This window comes from Ornithorhynchus anatinus, chromosome 6 (assembly GCF_004115215.2).
Source record: "Ornithorhynchus anatinus isolate Pmale09 chromosome 6, mOrnAna1.pri.v4, whole genome shotgun sequence".
In the NCBI taxonomy this organism is placed as follows: domain Eukaryota; kingdom Metazoa; phylum Chordata; class Mammalia; order Monotremata; family Ornithorhynchidae; genus Ornithorhynchus; species Ornithorhynchus anatinus.
In genome coordinates, this window is record NC_041733.1 from 30,350,090 (window position 1) to 30,368,572 (window position 18,483).

Sequence of the window (18,483 nt, forward strand, 5' to 3'; positions counted from 1 at the left end):
AAGGGGAGACAGGCACTGAAGTAAATTATGGATACGTACGTAGGTGCTTTGGGGCTGAAGGTGGGGCAAATAAAGAGAATAAATACAAGTGCCAGGGCGAAGCAGAAGAGAGAGGGCGATGGGGAAATGAGGGCTTAGTTGGGGAAGGCCTCTTGGAGATGTGATTTTAATAAGGCTTTGAGGGTGAGAAGAGTGATCATCTATCAGCTAGGAAGTGGGAGGGAGTTCTAGGACAGGGAGAGGATGTGAGCGAGGGGTCGGTAGTGGGGCAGGCGAGATCGAGGTACGGTGAGTAAGGTGTTCGAGTGAAGTGAGCATTCTGGGCTGTAGAAGGAAATCGGCGAGGTAAGATAGGAGGGGGCAAGGCGATTGAGTGCTTAAAAGTCAATGGTAAGGAGTCTCTGTTTGCGGAGGTGGATGGCCAAGCGCCGGATGTTCACGAAGAGTGGAGAAACCTGGACTGAATGGGTTTTTTTGAAAAATGATCCAGCCGGCAGAGGAGAGTATGGACTGGAGTGGGGAAAGATAGGTGGCAGGGAAGTCTGATGCAGTAGTCAGGTGGGTTAGGAGAAGTGCTCGGATCAATATGGTAGCAGTTGGGAGAGGAAAGGGAAGACTTTAGCGATGTGGTGAAGTTAGAACTGACAGGATTTGGTGACAGATGAAATTTGTAGGTTGAATGAGAGAGGCGAGTTGAGGATAATGGTTGTTGATAGTGTAGGCCTTTATTTCTTAGGGAGAAGGAAATATTTCAGGTGAGGTAGCCCCAGTTGTTTATGCTTTTTGCACCATTTTTTCCATTGGTATAACATTTCTGTCTTGTAGTTTTCTCAACTGTAGAAAATGTTTACCTACAGTGCTCGTGAATTCAGAGTTGTGCCTGTACATTTCTGAGTCCTGCTTTGCATGTTTAGTAGATGGGTTGTGAGGTGGGGCAGGTGAATGGGTTTATACTTGTATCCAGAGTTTTGCATTTAACGGAACTGAGAGAATCTGCCAAGTTCTACCAAATTGCTTTCCTTGCCTCTCTTCCAGGAATTTCTTCTAATCATAGTGACGATTCTCCATATAGCTGGTCAATTCCACCTTTTCATCCTTCCACAGAAAAATATGAGAACACGAAGGTAAGAGTGTGATCAGATAATTTCAAAAGTGTTCTTTCTTTTCGTTCAGATAATATTGGAAAAGTGTGACTCTTAAGGGTCATTTTATAACCACTGCTGTCATTATTTTCCTAAAAGAGCCAAATTGTAGTTATTAAGTAAGCCTGGCTCTAAAGAGTGATGCATTTTAAATGATGGTATTATGTGCTCTTGGAAATTCCGGTGCGGACTGTGTGGTCTGTTACGTGATGCTTTAACTTATGGGTCCTGTGGTGGGTAATGAGCAAAAATATTGAAGAAGTGATGAAAAAATTGAGTTTGAAGTTGTGTATTTTAAAAAGAAGAGAAAAGCATCACCAGATCTAAAAATAAAAACACTAATTCATGGCCTGAAGAATTATGGTGAAAAGGAGTGGCTGTGTCTGGGATACTTCCACATATCAAGGTTATTGAAGCTGAAGTATTACGTTAAAATCATTTGGCTTAGGCAAGGGTTCCTGGTTTAACTTGGATATGTGGTGAAAAATCTCTGGGTACTGCCCAGCTACAAAATCCTTTAGGTTGTAGGGGCACTGGACCAAATGCCTCTGCACTGTACTGCCCATTTACTACCTAATAATGGTTGGGCCGAAAGTCCAGACAGATGTAGTTAATGAAAAAAGGCCGGGCAGCAGTCTTGTGCCTTCTTGAACAAGAGTAGGCTCTCGGTGGACTTATATTTGAGCTCGTCTTCTAAACCAGACACATATACTGTGATTGATTTTAAGTGGAGAGAGGCCTATGAAACTTGACAAACAGTTCTTGGAAAATCACGATGTAGGCCCAAGTTTTTCTGCTGTAACTTGTATGGTAGAGAATCCAGAAGCCCCATTATCCATCACTGGTATTTATTAATAATGATGGTATTTTAAGCGCTTACTATGTGCCTGGCACTGTTCTAAGTGCTGGGGTAGACACAGGGGAATCAGGTTGTCCCACATGGGGCTCACAGTCTTAATCCCCATTTTACAGATGAGGTAACGGAGGCTCAGAGAAGTTAAGTGACTTGCCGGAAGTCACACAGCTGACGAGTGTAGGAGCCGGGATTAGAACCCACGACTAATGAGCACGTACTGTGTGCAGTGCACTGTACTAAGCACTCGAAAAAGTACAATCCAGCAGAATTAGAGGACACGTTCCGAGACCATTAATGAGCTTAAGGTCTAGAGACGAGCTTACGTCTTGAGAGAGTCTTATGGGAAAGATCGGTTTATCCAGTTAACTGAATCCTTGTAACTCAGAGGTGAGTTGTCCTAGTTAAGACACATCAGCACAAGTGTAATGATAACCGTGTGTGGGCTTTTCATTAAACTTGAGCTGGAGAGAGAGTCGGTGGCTTCCCGACTTGTCCGACTTAAAACTTAAAAACTTTTCCTGTTTTAATAAACCTTTTGAACTTTCTTACCAGATGACAGCATTCATGAATGTACTGGCGAGAATCCCTAAATATTTGCACCTCTAGTTGTTTTTTTTTTCCTTGTGAGCTGAATTTAAAAATCTTAATTTTTCTATTGAAAGACGTGTAGAGGGAAAGATGGAAAACTTCATGCCAACTTGATCTGCCCCGTGGATGTAGCGGATGTGCCCGAGGGAACACTGCCTGATAAACAGAGCACGGAGGAGGCTGTGCGACTGCTGGAAAGGATGAGAAATCAGAACAGTCCTTTCTTTCTAGCTGTCGGTTATCACAAGCCACATATCCCCTTCAGGTACCCCAAGGTAAAGAGATTGGAGCTCAGCCCTTGAACTCAGTTGTCAATGCCTCTCCCCTCTAAAGGACTCTGAAAGACCAGTATTAATTTCCGGAAACGAGTTTCCAAGAACCGTGTCGTACCGGTTTGCTAAACAAGGAGGAAAATAATCTGGTTAGTGGGTAATTTCCACTGTTTGTGCAGGGAGAATGAACATACGATCTTCTGTAGGGCAGCAGTGGTTGATTTTTCTGGAATTTCCATGCAAGAGGCAGTTGTTAATTTTTTCCCGCTGCTCCCCACAAGGATCAATAGCAGGGAAGGAGAGGTTGTTGCATGGAAGAGTGTCAGTCAGGGAGAGAGCCTCATGGGAGTAGGTTGTGGGGAGGTTGGGAGAAGCTGGTGGAAGCAGACGACTACCGGATCTCTTATTGGCTCTCCTGCCTCTCCTTCCCTGAAGCACTCTCGTCCTCTTCCTGCCATGGTTCCAACAGCCCCTCTGCTGCCCACAGCTATTTTACAGGTCCTTTCTAATCCATGGTATATTAAGCCTAATAGTTTCCAGCTAATTTCATTAGGCAAATATTAATTCGGTGAGAAAGCTTCAACTATTAAGGAGCTGAACTTGTCTTAAGTGCCCTTTCCTCACCTGTTCCCTCCAATTGAGGGATTTTTAAAATTGCATTTGTCTTATAAAAATTGTGAATTTGAAAATGTGTGGCCTAGAGGACTTGCTATTCGGAACTCAAGAAGGATGCTGTCCCTGGAAAGCATTCCTAGAAACACCAGACCGCTTTAAACTACTTTGTCTTTTACTATCGAAAGACAGATACACACACACATACACACACACTCACTCTCTCAAACCTTTAGCAAGGTTATGCTTGTTAGTACATAATTGAAAAGTCTTTTACAAAAGAATGTCCTTCCCAGCATGGATTTTTTTTTCTTTTTTGCCTTTCTGAAAATGGAGGAGGATTGTGATTCTCCACCTCACTCTTTTAGCAGTTTTTTCATTTTTCACCCCTTTTTGTCCTTGATAACCCCTGCATAGCATAGGTCATTTTGTTTTTCTCAAAAGTACTTCTCATGTGGACAATGGTGATGAAAAATTCGTTTCCATCTCCTCAAAGGTTCTTACCTCTGCAGCAGCAGGGGCCCTGCAGTATGTTGTCCTTCGGAGCTACCATCTGCTCTCGCTATTTCAAGAGGGGAGATGAGAAAATACTCTTTTCATAGTGGGCCCTGGCTTGGATTAGTTTTTCATTTTTATTCCCTTTTTGGAATAAAAATTTTAGGGGGAAGATTTTTGGAAATATTCACCTTTCACAGACAAATTAAACCATTCGTCTGTGAAAGGTGAATATTTTCTACATCAGGATCTAATGTAGAGGAACATTTTTCTTGCTCTTAGGGTATAGGAAAAGGCATAACTTTGGGCAGTACCTCTCAGGATAGGTCATGAGCAGTGCCCAATACACCTTATCCAAATGTTTTATGTAATGAAAGGACAACATTCTTCTCCTCTGTACTTCTCCCTAAGGAATTTCAGAAGTTGTATCCATTGGAAAACATCACGTTGGCACCAGATCCTCAGATCCCTATCGAACTTCCTCCTGTGGCATACAATCCCTGGATGGATATCCGACAGAGGGAGGATGTCCAAGCTTTAAACATCAGCGTGCCATACGGTCCGATTCCTGTGGAATTTCAGGTACGGAAAGCTCCCTTTGAGCGTACGAACGTGGAATGCCTATTTTAAGAGAGCTACTTCTGCCGTTTTGAAGTGTACAGGTTTGCTTCACATAACCGTAGAGCACGGGGCCTCGTTTTCCTGACAGAAGAGCATTTTAGAGTTTTGCTTGTGGGTCTGCCACATGGTTATAATCCTGTCTTTAAAGGCCGCTAGGAAGAATCCAGAATTTCCCATGGAAGTCCTTCCAGGGGTTGTTTTAATTTGACTTTGGAGGCCATCAAGCTGGATACCCCAAGCCAGCGTCAACCTGAGGGTGAGGGGGAGGAAGAAGAGGAGGTGGCCTTGCCAATCCCCCTCATGACATGGGATTGCACCCCCCACCTTGTACAGGAGCTGGGAAACACCCAAAACCTGTTCCACCACAGGAGAAGCACTGTTGTCTAGTGGAAAGAGCACGGGTTTAGGAACCGGAAGGACCTGGGTTCTAATCCTGCCTCTGCCACTTGTGTGTTGTGTGACCTTGGACAAGTCACTTAACTTATTCTTGCCTCATTTACCTCCTGTAAAATTCAGACTGTGAGCCCCATGTGGGACATGGACTGTGTCCAAGCTGATTAGCTTGTATCTTCTCTGCAGAAGCAGCGTGGCTCAGTGAAAAGAGCCGGGGCTTGGAAGTCAGAGGTCATGGATTCTAATCCCGGCTCCGTCACTTGTCAGCTGGGGGACTTTGGGCAAGTCACTTCTCTGTGCCTCAGCTCATCTGGAAAATGGGTATTAAAACTGTGAGCCCCATGTGGGGCAACCCGATTACCTTGTATTTACCCCAGCACTTAGAACACATAATGAGCACTTAACAAATGTCAATATAATTATTATTATTTATTCCAGTGCTTAGTACAGTGCCTGGCATGTAGTAAGTACTTAAATATCATTTAAAGATAGTATTAGAATGCCGGGCCGTTAGCTCCTGAGGACTGTGTCTGGAAGCCCAGATGAGCCTCCCTGCCCCCACCTAAATGCTGTTTGTAGATCTATTTATGCTTAGAGGGTTTCCATTTTCAAATACTCTCATTGTCATTTGGGATCTGTAATTTATTCCAGTTTCCTATGTTCTGGCTTTCACCCGAGGGTCACTTCCCAAATTCGAAATCCGAATACTCGCTTAATTTGAGTACAGATTAAATTGTAATATTTGCATTTTGCAAATATTCGATCAACAATTTGATTATAGTATCATTCGTGGCTTAGTCCCACCGTGTTCATCTTAAGATGCATGCTCTTTGCAACCATACGATTACCTGCGAAGGAGGCAAACTTGACTTTCCGGGAAATTCACTGGCAACCGACTGTAATGGAACTAGATCCCAGGTCTATTTTCTAGAATCTCTTCCTTCTTCTCCCCCTCCTCTTTTACCAATTCTGCTTTTTCTCTTCTGTCACCACTACATCTACCCTTCCGGTTACTGCCGTCTTCCTCCTCCTCCTAGTTATCCCCTCCTCCTTTTCCTCAGATCCTGCTTTAGGGAGAGGAGCTTGCTTGGGGGCTGTGCGAGAGAAGGAATAAGGAAGAGAGATTCTTGGGTGCTACCTGGTCGACAGAGCTGAGGTGGCAGCTGTGGGAGCAATGGGAAACCAGGAGAGTGGGAAGCAGCACTGCCAGCAGGTATGATGATGAGGGTGGAGTAAGCCACCTAAAGCCTTCTTGGGTAACACCTGCAGCCCAGTGCCCAAAGTGAGGGATAAAGAAAAGGTGTCGGCAGCTGAGACGAGGAGGAGAAGCAGGGTAGTGCGACTCCGGCCTTGATACCTGGAGAAAAGTAGTGATGGAAGCTCCGTGAGAAGAGAAGGAAGGGATAGCGGTAGGGGAGAAGGCCCCGAAGAGTATCGAGGAGAGACCTCTTCCAGTCCAGGTGACACTGTCACTTTCCAAGCTGGGAATCTAATCAGCTTTTCTTCCTTTTTGAGAAGAAAACCAGTAGCACGCAGTTCAGAGCTCTGCAAATTCAGGGCTTCTAGGAGCTGAGGCAAACAGACCAAGGACTCGGGGACTTGCCTATCAACTCTGTCCTCATCCAAATGCTCGGTTCAGTGTTCTGCGCTGAGAAGCAGCAAGGTCTAGTTGATAGAGCACAGGGTTCTAGTCCTGGCTCCACCACTTGTCTGCCGAGTGACCTGGAGCAAGTCACTTAACTTCTCTGTACGTCCATCACCTCTTCTGTAAATTGGGCATTAATTAGACTGTGAGCCCCATGTGGGATAGGGACTGTGTCCAATCTGATGAGCTTATATCTACCCCAGGGTTGAGTACAATGGCTGGCACATAGTAAGGACTTAACAAATAACGAAAAAAGCTACCTATCGGGGCTCCTCCGTCTTACCACAAGCCATTGTGGGAGAGAGGCAGCACCACCACCGGCGTGAAGAAACCCATCACACGTGCTCTGGGACAACCCCCAGCCTCCCATCCACCATAGTGGGAGCGGGGGCCCAGGCCAACCTTTAGAGGGTTGGGGAAAGTTAAAGCAGTTTTGACAGGGTATTCTTGTCTGGAGTGGTGAGGAAGTCAAGTAGGTAAGATATAAACTGTTATTTTCTGAACTTAACGCCTCTTTTCCCGTCTTCCTTATCTGTCTTAGATTGTGATCTCCTTGCAGACCAGGGTCTCTAATGAACATCCGGACATTCTTCCTGGTCCTTTCCACTGCATGTCATAAATATTTAGAAGTGCTCATTTAGTGACTGGACCTGGAAGCAAAGAATTCAAGTTAACTGGCTTAGAAAAGACTCTCCTTTTCTAGTATTTAACTGTAGAGAAGGGTAAGATATACACAGGGTGGCAAAAGTCAGTGATAACTGGTACTCTCTGCTTTTTTGTACAACTCGCAGCGGAAAATTCGTCAGAGCTATTTTGCGTCAGTTTCCTACTTGGATACCCAGGTCGGGCTCCTGTTGAAAGCTCTGGATGATCTTCAGCTGTCTAATGACACAGTTGTCGTATTTACGTCGGACCACGGTAAGCCTTTTCGGATGCTCCGAGGAGGAATTCTAAGCAGGTGAGCCTTTGCCTAAGACATTTTACTGCTGCGAAAAGATCAGCGACGCTCTTTAAATAGTGCGTACCGAAAGGTTTCCGTGAGAGCGGGTGTAGCCGGACCCATAGACTTGCCAGCCTCTGTTTCTCTACCTGTACAGATTGCACCCTTGAAGAGAATTTTTTTGTGGCTATTAATCTGAGAGTTTTATTGATTAAAAGTTGTACTTGTTTCCCTGGAGCTATTTCTGATCCAGGCAGTAGAGAGAGAGTTGATCCACGCTTGTGTTTTAACTTCAGTATGCAGTACACCTATAAACCACATCGTGGAGATCTAACACTTTCTAACTGAAGGCACTCTACGTTTCATTAACTATTTGAATATCCTGCAATGTGGCTCCCTTACGTTCCCGTAGTTGTTGGTCTATTTCATTGCTGTACTTGTCCATTACATTTGCACTTTGTGTGCACTGGGGAGGATTAGGGATTATCCTAAGGCTGCTAAAACACTAGATAGATTAGGAAATTGGGGATAGCAATGAGAACAGTAGTTTGCGTTACCTAATACCGAGCTTGATTCATTTATCGGGCCTGTAAACTTAGCTCCGAGGAACTATGTAAGGCGAGTTAGTTGCGAACCAACCGAAATCCTACACTTTGTTGGTTTCGGGATTTTTTTTTTATTGGGCACAAGCTTTGCCCCTAAATAATAATCCTTGGTTTTCTCTAGGGCTTTTACTTCCCCTATCTCATCCTACCCCATTGAAATAGGGGAGAGCAGTCATTATTTCCCATTTTCCTGATGAAGGAACTGAGGCCCAAAGAGGCTGTAAGTTCCCCAAGGTCACACAGCAGGCCAATGGCAAGGCTGGGGCCACATCCCAGGTTTCCTGATAGCCAGTCCTGTGGCCTTCCCATTAATAATGTTGGTATTTGTTAAGCGCTTACTATGTGCAGAGCACTGTTCTAGCACTGGAGTAGATACAGGGTGGTCAGGTTGTCCCACGTGGGGCTAACAGTTTTAATCCCCATTTTACAGATGAGGGAACTGAGGCACAGAGAAGTTAAGTGACTTGCCCACAGTCACACAGCTGACAAGTGGCAGAGCCGGGATTCGAACCCGTGACCTCTGACTCCCAAGCCCGGGCTCTTGCCCCTGAGCCACGCTGCTGCTTAGGCCATTGGACCATGTGGTGTCCCATGAAGTTCCAAGACTTTCAAAATGTGGGAAAGGCAAGATCATTTGTTTCTCCAATGTACTTAGAGACCTGAAAAGGTCCTTTGTGGAGAAAGAATCCAATAGTGGGTTGGGAGGTTGGGGGGATGGCGGGGGAGCCCAGACCAGAAAAGCTGTGCCCTAGTGAAAAATGATTAAGAATTTGGAAATACTAAGGAGAGAGAAAGCAAGTTAAAAATAACCTCTCAAATTTGGCCAGCAAAATAATAATGTTGGTATTTGTTAAGGGCTTACTATGTGCAGAGCACTGTTCTAAGCGCTGGGTAGATACAGAATAATCAGATTGTCCCACGTGAGGCTCACAGTCTTAATCCCCCTTTTACAGATGAGGGAACTGAGGCTCAGAGAAGTTAAGCGACTTGCCCACAGTCACACAGCTGACAAGCGGCGGAGCCTGGATTCGAACCCATGACCGGTGACTCTAAAGCCCATGCTCTTTCCACTGAGCCACGCTGCTTCTCCTACCTTCCTAGTGAAGTCCTTAGGAGAAAAAGCTGGAGAAACATGAACGCAGCAAAATATTTGTCATCGTGTAAAGTAATAGCTAATACTTTTACAAGACTCAGTCATTAAGTGCAATTTGGGGTGATCATAAGGCCTTGAAAGCTTTTTGATAGACCGAACATACAGTCGGGGGTACTTGGAACGGTCCTGGATTTCTATAAGGAGTTTCTGGACAACTTTAGAAAAATATGCCAATGTTCCAGGCCTGAGCAGTTAAAATTTGGTGAGTTTACTCTCATAATCCCCAGCTGTTTTTGCTCACTTTCAACGTCTGGATGACCTTATCTGGGCTGAGACATGCTTACTTTAGATCCCACAGTACTTTGGAACTTGTAGTAGAGACTGAAACTTTGTGGCTTCTTTTGCTCTTTCTGTCCTTCAGCCATCTCAGTCTAAAAGAAAAATAATATGGCCAGTATTCTTTGTGGGTGTGGACTTGAACCATCCGGGGGAAAGGTAAATAATCAAGTGGAATACAGTAGATGGAATAGAAAGCTACATTTCCTCAGGGAGGGCATGTTTGGGAAGCAGCGTGCCTCAGTGGAAAGAGCCCGGGCTTGGGAGTCAGAGGTCATGGGTTTGAATCCTGGCTCTGCCGCTTGTCAGCTGTGGGACTGTGGGCAAGTCACTTCACTTCTCTGTGCCTCATTTACCTCATCTGTAAAATGGGGATTCAGACTGTGAGCCTCATGAGGGACAATCTGATTACCCTGTATCTACCCCAGCGCTTAGAAAAGTGCTCTGCACGTAGTAAGCGCTTAACAAATACCAACATTATTATTTTTCAGCAGAGACCAAGAAATCCTAATATCATCATGCCCGCTCTCCTTTCCTCTGAGGGATCTTAGATTAATGGGCCACGAGTTCTTGTCAAGTCTTGGCTTCTAATGGACACAGACACATTGGGATTGATATAATAATAACACAACCCAGATAATACCGAAAAGCAGTTGAGGGCTGTGGCTAGGAGACCAGAATTTGAGGCTCCTTGTGACTAAGAGCCCAAGGCATAGTTGTTGTCCGGTGACAACAGCCACCATTTTCCAGGGGGTTTACGTAGGCCTCATGCTGGAGGCAGCGTGGCTCAGTGGAAGGAGCACAGGCTTGGGAGTCAGAGGTCGTGGGTTCTAATCCCGGCTCCGCCGCTTGCCAGCTGCGTGACTTTGGGCAAGTCACTTAACTTCTCTGTGCCTCAGTTACCTCATCTGTAAAATGGGGATTAAGACTGTGAGCCCCACGTGGGACAATCTGATCACCTTGTATCCCCCCAGTGCTTAGAACAGTGCCTTGCACATAGTAAGCGCTTAACAAATACCACCATTCATTCTTTCTTTCCTACCAGGGTGGTGGAAGTCAGGATGGGATGGAATCTCCTCGATGACTTTGTTGGGGGGAGACTGAAGGTGCACTGTAGTTGCTTTTCCCGCCCGGGTGGTGGAAAGCAGAACATGATGGAGTGTGCTCGATGGCCTGGAGGACAGCTAGTGCTCCAGTCGAGGGGGAGTCTGAGAGTGCGTGGGAGCAGTTTTATTCCCTGCTTGGGGGGCACAGACCATGCTGGGATCAGGGACGATGGCAGTTACCATGGGTGCTGTGCTCAGCTGCGAGGAAGGGATCTGAGAGCGTCAGCTTTTAATTCCGGGCCGGCGCACGTGAAGCATGCCAAAGGTGGGGACCATTGGTGGCTGGAGGGAAGGTGGTGGTTACCCTGTATGCCTTGCTCGGCCACCTTAGCGAGGCTTGGTGGATGTCTCACTGTTGCTTATGTTGAGCTGTTTCCAGAAAGAACCTTTTCAGTTGAAAAATTGATGTAAGCTAGAGCCTATTGTACATTTAAAAACCTAAGGTTTGGGCCTTCTAATGGAAATTAAGACCAGATGTTTACAGATGCTGTGACGTAGCTATCCAAGATAGGCAGACCTTCCTTGCCGGCATTGAATTAACTATCATGTATGTTCTCTGTCAATCAGGATGGTCCCTGGGTGAACATGGAGAATGGGCCAAATACAGCAATTTTGATGTAGCTACTCGGGTTCCCTTGATGTTTTATGTTCCTGGGAAGACTGCTCCATTTGTTCATCCAGGGGAGAAACGTTTTCCGTACATCAGCCCCTTCGACTCGCTCTCAGAGGTGTTTTCTCCAGGTAAAATAAGTTTCTAATATTCATGTGGATGTGCACACACACACACACACACACACACACACACACAACTACTAGATTCAGGAAAAATGGTAGAGCTCCCAAATAAGGGCTGGCTGCCAGAGTCTACAGGAAGGAAAGAAACACATTGCTCAAGGGTCTATACAGGCTTTCCTTAGACATATGGAACACGGAGGAAATGTCACAGAATTTCAGAGTTGCTGCTAGGACTCCCATATTCAAGGAGAAAGGAGAGACTGTGGAAACTTAGAGAAATAGCACTGCTCTGCATTGCTAGCAAAATCACCGCCAAACACCCGGCTTCTCTCTCATCTTACCAGACTGGCTACTGAAGAGTATCCTTAACCAGGTTCTTGCAGAAGGACATCAGAATTGAAAAAGGTCAGGAGATAGTTAAAGCCTACACATGATCTGTGAACCTCCCTAAAGCAATTGAATGACACAGTTAGTCAGGGCTCTAATTTTTCTTCTGGGCCTGTCTAATTCATGCAACTCCTTGAATGGTTTTTTGGTCAGAAACCTTTACTGTTGATGGTGTATCCACATCAGGTATTCCCTTATTGCAGAGCTGGGACTAGAACTCAGATGATTATTATTATTGATCGTGTTTAAGTGCGTACATTGTCAGGCACTGTAGTAAATGCTGGTTAGATTCAAGTTAATCAGATCGGCTCACAGTCTCAGTGGGTAGGAGTACATAATAATAATAATAGTAATGTTGGTATTTGTTAAGCGCTTACTATGTGCCGAGCACTGTTCTAAGCGCTGGGGGAAGATACAGGGTAATTAGGTTGTCCCACGTGAGGCTCACAGTCTTTATCCCCATTTTACAGATGAGGGAACTGAGGCCCGGAGAAGTCAAGTGACTTGCCCACAGTCACACAGCTGACAAGTGGTAGAGTGGGGATTCGAACCCATGACCTCTGACTCCAAAGCCCGTGCTCTTTCCACTGAGCCATGCTGCTTCTCATACATGAGGACATGCATTGCATCCCCATTTTACAAATAAACAAACAGAGAAGTTGTGACTTGCCCAAGGTCACAAGGCAGACCAGTGGCAGAGCTGGGATTAGAACCCACGTCCTCTGACTCCCAGGCCTGGGCTCTTTCAGTGAAGTAACTAAACAGCAGCGGGATTAAAGGGGTCATAGCTGACCCTTTCTCTATCACAATTTGAGAAGAGTGGGGTTAAGTAACATTAGACCTATGTAATGATGGGTTTGAGAGTAAGAGACCTGTAAACTGAAATCAGAATGGTCGTCAGGTCCTCCAGGAAATTCTTCCAATTTAACAGCCTGGAAGCAGTCACTTACGAGCCATTATATGCTGAGAGTTGTGCTTTGGAAGTACACAAACAAGAAGCCAGCATATGATCTTGACTGCTCTGTAGAATTGGCAAAATGCTAATTTGTAACTTCACTGAAGACGACAGGTTATGTACCAGCTTGCACCTGTCAGGCCTCTACATGACACTGTTTCCAGAGGAAATGCCCAATGAAAGGCTGAATCCTGCTGCTGAGGCAGTATACTGTCCAACAGTGAATGGATTCAGAAAGTAGAAACCTGAATCGAAAAAAGCAAACGATCCTTTGAGAGTGACAGTGTGGTGACTGCAACATCAACCTTCAAATGCAGCTGTTAGTAGCGCAGTTAGTTGTCTTTGGTAGGTGCAGATCTTAAATCCACATCCCATCCAATTTTTTGAGAATTTTCAAAACAAGTGTCACTTAGGCAGCTTATTCAGCAACAATCAGCAAGAAAGAACCACAGACAATGGATTCTTCCAACTGTCAGTCCATCCCCCTGAAGCAATGCCTGATGCATCCTGTTTTTCCTTGGGAAGGATTTATGAGGAGAATGGCCAGTAATAGGACATCCAAGCCTATTTTGCATGATGAGATGAATAGGACCAGTGAGAGCAGAAAAAATATTGTAAAGACATAGTCAAATACAAAGTGAGGTAATATGGTGTACCTGAGGACTGCTGGGAAACAGCAGCAGTTGATACATCAGCTTGGTGTGAAGTAATCGGGAACGGGAGGATTACTTTAGAGCAAGGGCTTTTAGGAAAGATGTGCTACCAAAAGGCAAAACGGAAGATTATGCGGGAGGCTGCAGGTAACAGATTAGCAGGGAATTCTACCCGATACCTTTTGAAATACAACTTTTGAAACCTAAACTGTAAATTAAAATGGTACCGAGTTATGGAGATTTCATTCAGGCAAATCTGTCAGAGGCCTTAGATGTGCATGTTTAGTTTTTTAAAATAAGCATTCACGTTAATTACTCAATTGTACAAGAGTAAAAAATTAACTGATTGGTGATTATAGTTTTGAAAGTCATCTGACTGGAAGGTCAATTAGGAGAACTATACTAGAGAAGCAGCGTGGCTCAGTGGAAAGAGCACGGGCTTTGGAGTCAGGGCTCATGAGTTTGAATCCCAGCTCTGCCACTTGTCGGCTGTGTGACTGTGGGCAAGTCACTTAACTTCTCTGTGCCTCAGTTCCCTCATCTGTAAAATGGGGATTAAGACTGTGAGCCCCACGTGGGACAACCTGATTCCCCTATGTCTACCCCAGCGCTTAGAACAGTGCTCGGCACATAGTAAGCGCTTAACAAATACCAACATTATTATTATTATTCTTGAAACTACAGTTTCTGAAACCAGGTCTTCTCAGAAAGTTGTGGTAAGATGACAAAACAGCTCGAGTAACTTCTGAGATGTAAATATGGAACGTGACCACTACCATCAGCAGCAGCAGCATTAGGATATTTTGAAAGCCTCCTGGGTGCAAAGCACTATATTAAACACTTGGAGAATTCGTAGAAGTCAGTTAAGACCTAGCCTCTTCTCTTGTGGCCCAACATAATAGGAAAGACAAGCAAACTTGAGTTAGCGGATGTGGACTAGTGGTTTTTTTTTAAAGTACGACTAGGCAAATAAATAGAATTACAGTGTATAACATCAATGGTATTAAGCACTTACTTTGTACAGAACACTCTACTAAGCACTTGGGAGAGTACACTGCAACAGAATTGGTAGACACGTTCCCTACCCACAGTGAGCTTCCAGTCTATAGATGAGCTGTTCCTTTCATTATCAAATCATGTTCTATCCAGAGGGATATGGGTTCTCAAAAGAACTTCGATGACTTGTAGCAAGACCACACCTTAGGGAAGAACCGAGTGTACCTTCTGGATGTTCAGCAAACTCTAGTCGAAGTTGTTTACACGGAGAGGGGAAAATGATCACTTCTGAAAGGGAGAGCTGGGAGCCACTCAGAAGTGTTTTAGCCGTTTGTTAATTATAGAGCATGTTCTTTTTCTTTTTTTCCCTTTAGGCCTCATAATTCCCAGAGACAAAATTGTTTATATCCTATCTTTTTTTTTTCTTCTAGGAGTACAAGCCACAGAACTAGTTGAACTCCTGTGTCTCTTTTCAACTCTCTCCGAACTTGCTGGCCTGAAAGTACCGCCTGTCTGCCCTAGCTCTTCATTTCACATTGACCTCTGCACAGAAGCGCCGAGCATCGTTAAATATTTTAACTTCTCCGAAAGGGAGGAAGACGGCTACTCTGAAGGGAGTCCTTTGGACCTTGTAGCCTATAGCCAGTATCCCAGACCTGCGGTGTTCCCTCAGTGGAATTCTGACAAGCCATACTTAAAGGACATAAAGATTATGGGCTATTCTATCCGAACAGTAGACTACAGATTTACTGTGTGGGTGAAATTTCATCCTGAAAATTTCACTGCTGACTTTACTAATGTTCAGGCAGGTGAGTTGTATTTTGTAGCCAGTGATCCATTACAGGATCATAATGTATATAACCGTTCCCTGAATGATCTAAAGCTTTCTTCGATGTTGAATCCATAATTTTTTTTTCTTTTTTTCGGTATGAGGCCTGTGTGTTTAACATTTTCCTTTTACCTACCTCTGTGGCTGTTGTCAAAATGAGTGAGGTTAAGTTCCTTCAATCTTTAAGTAGAAAAATCCCTAGAGGTCCAAATTTATCCTTCTCTAATTTTTGTCAGAAAAATTTGTTTTGTACTGCAAATCTAAACTGCTCGGCCCAGTGGGGAAAGCACTTCATATACAGGGAGAATTGTTTTTTATATAAAAATCAAGAATTCTTCCTTTTGTCTATGATTAGGATAAATTTCAAAAGAAATTGTATTTACTGAGTTCCTTAGTAGGGGGATGGTATTGTATTCTGCATCGCATATTAATGGATATAGAGAGGTTTGTAACCATAAATGTATTATGTAATTTCTGGATTTTTCTAAATAAATGGGGAAATCAGATGATTTATATACATATATATATTTTTGGTTAGGCCCAGCTAAATCACCGAAGAAATATTGTAGGTAACACAGTTCTCAGCTTTCAGCAGTAGGCATACTTTTTTCAGGACCTGAAGAGCTTGTGCTCCACTAGAGGCCAGTAGTAAATTGACTCAAACCCTAACTGTTTCTTACATTAAGTGCGTTTCATTTATCTGAACCTGCAACAGATAAAACTTTCTCTTTAAACGTAACTGATCCTCCTTGGGCTACACCGCAGGACAACAAAATGAAGCATTTAGATACTTATGAAAATGAGGCTCCATTTTTCTCCACAATACTACAGCTAATAATACCAAAGAAGAAGGGATTATGGGTTCTTCAACTACTCTTGACCTTTTGGGTTGTGATAAATGGGGGAGGAAAAAATCCTAAGAAATAACTTAATATCCTTTAATTGCAGTATAAAGCCAAGTATAATATTCATTTTACCCCAGGAAGCCTGGAGCTGTGAATTCCAGAGGAAAGTTCTGTTTAACCCTCTAATTTGGTCTTCCTACTCTTTGGGTTCATGCTATTGTTCGGATCGCAGGATCACCTCGATTTAAAAGTGACGTGCGCCTGCTTACGGGCTGTGATTGAAAGATGTCTGCCGGTTCAACCAGCTTACACCCACCCCTTAATATCAGTATTTCAGAGTTGACAATTCCAGTTCACGAGTTCAGAAGTCACTAACCACAGCTGAGTTCTGCTCTTAAATCTTCCATTATCTCAGTGTGACAAAGACGTCGGTAAGTTTTCAGCAACCCTTAGGCCTGGATCAAGAATTTCTGGCCATGAAATCTCGCGTGACCAAGGCCAGAGAGAGCCCTCCCGGCCCACCCGCTGCCCTTCCTCCAAGTTCTGGGACCCAGGCTCTCTGTGCGGCCCTTGCCTCCGCTGCTGCTTCTTCCCACAACGCTGCTGCCTCCTGCCATTTAATGGGACCTCGCGACCCATATGTAACCAAGTAAGAATGGAATGAAGAAAGCAGGCTTGGTGTTCATTGCCTTTAATATAAAACAACCCCAGTTGGTAGGGTTCCGTGAGAGTTGAGACGTTTTTTACCATCAGGGTGGCTGACTCATTTTCATTTGTTGGCTGATGCAGCCAACTTTTTTTTTTTTTACAAGCAATTATCACTTTAATGAAGACATTCTCCCACTGAGATGTAATAATCAACTCTTCTAGAGATCAGTGTGTTTGTGTGTGTTTGTGTTTTGGGTAGTGCAGGGGCGGCTGTAGGGGAGGGAGGAAGAAAAAAATGCCATTGAGAGGCATCCCAGACCATGAGTGCTTACTGTGTGCAGAGTACTGTAGTAAGTAGTTGGGAGAGTACAGTATAATAAGGGCATTTGTTAAGCGCTTACTATGAGCAAAGCACTGTTCTAAGCACAGGGGAGGATACAAGGTGAACAGGTTGTCCCACGTGGAGCTCACACTCTTAATCCCCATTTTACAGATGGGGTAACTGAGGCTCAGAGAAGTTGAGTGATTTGCCCAAAGTCACACAGCTGACAAGTGGCTGAGCCAGGATTTGAACCCGTGACCTCTGACTCCCAAGCCCGGGCTCTTTCCACTGAGCCACGCTGCTTCTCTGTAACTGTCTGTTACAGACACCCTGTCCACATGTTTAGACTATGAGCCTGTTATTGGGCAGGAATTGTCTCTACCTGTTGCCGAATTGTACATTCCAAGGGCTTAGTACAGTGCTCTGCACATAGTAAGTGCTCAATAAATACGATTGAATGAATAAATGAATGAGCCTTCAGTATAGACACTAATATAAATAAAATTACAGATATGAACATAAGTCCTGGGGGCTGGGATGGAAAGAATGAGTCGGGATGGGACTAGGCATCTGTGCGCACCTTGTCCCCCTGTCTTTGTGTCTGCCCCATGTTCCTAAACTGTGAGGGAGTGCGGGGGACTGGGGAAGCACCTTCTTCAACCCACACCGAAGTGGGGGAGGGCTGCAGATGGAGGGCTTCCCCGGACAGGAAAGAAGTCTGGGAATGCTGAGAGGAGCCATTCCCCTTTCCTCCTACCCCTGATCCTTTCCCTCTGTCCCCAGCAGTTTGGATCATTGTGACCAGGCAGGGTGGGACATCCCTGGGATCGAAGTGGGAGGACTGGGATTTAAGGTGGAGGTGTAAGTGGGCTGGGAGGGAGAGTTGGTGCTGGGATGTGGGTGGAGATTTCTACAGGGATTTAGGCCTGAGGTGGCGACAAGGGACTATCAAATGACAATGGGGTCGATGGCCTAGTGTGAAATAGGCAATTGGCATTTAAGGGATTATCTCTTCGCTTGTAAAGAAGGCAATGAAGGGAAACCCCATGAAGGGAAAATGAAGGGAAACAAAGAGAAGTCAAGACCCCTTAGGCAAAGTAAAAGTATGAGATTGTTTTTCTTTTTTTAAGGTAATTGTTTCTGTTTGGGATGCTATGTGGAACACAAGGTATTTAAGTGATCTTCTTTCTTGTAAACAAGATTTTTTTTTAAAAAAAATGGTATTTAAGCATTTACTATGTGCCAGACACTGGGGTAGCTAGAAGCTAATTGGATTGCACAGAGTCCATGTCCCACAAAAGTCTCACAGTCTTATTCTTCATTTATTATTCCTAGGCTGAGGCATAGGAAAGTTAAGTGATTTGCCCAAGGTCACACAGCAGACAAAAGGCCTGCCGCTTCTCCAAAAT

The 18,483-nt window shown here is 44.6% G+C and overlaps 1 protein-coding gene across 5 annotated transcripts in view; it reads left to right on the top strand.

The window, feature by feature from the left end:
• The window catches only part of IDS (iduronate 2-sulfatase), a 62,951-nt gene extending 45,924 nt beyond the window's left edge, over positions 1-17,027 (top strand). For 4 of the 5 annotated variants that reach the window (XM_029067924.1, XM_039912408.1, XM_029067926.1 and 1 more), the window contains 6 exons: positions 1,036-1,124; positions 2,661-2,861; positions 4,377-4,547; positions 7,416-7,542; positions 11,272-11,445; positions 14,862-15,772. In XM_029067924.1, the coding sequence (XP_028923757.1) occupies positions 1,036-1,124; positions 2,661-2,861; positions 4,377-4,547; positions 7,416-7,542; positions 11,272-11,445; positions 14,862-15,337 (1,238 nt within the window). In that variant the 3' untranslated portion in view covers positions 15,338-15,772. Of the gene's footprint in view, positions 1-1,035; positions 1,125-2,660; positions 2,862-4,376; positions 4,548-7,415; positions 7,543-11,271; positions 11,446-14,861; positions 15,773-16,433 lie in introns of those variants that run through there. The other variant, XM_029067927.2, reaches the window with a different exon arrangement.
• Positions 17,028-18,483: the final 1,456 nt, after the last annotated feature.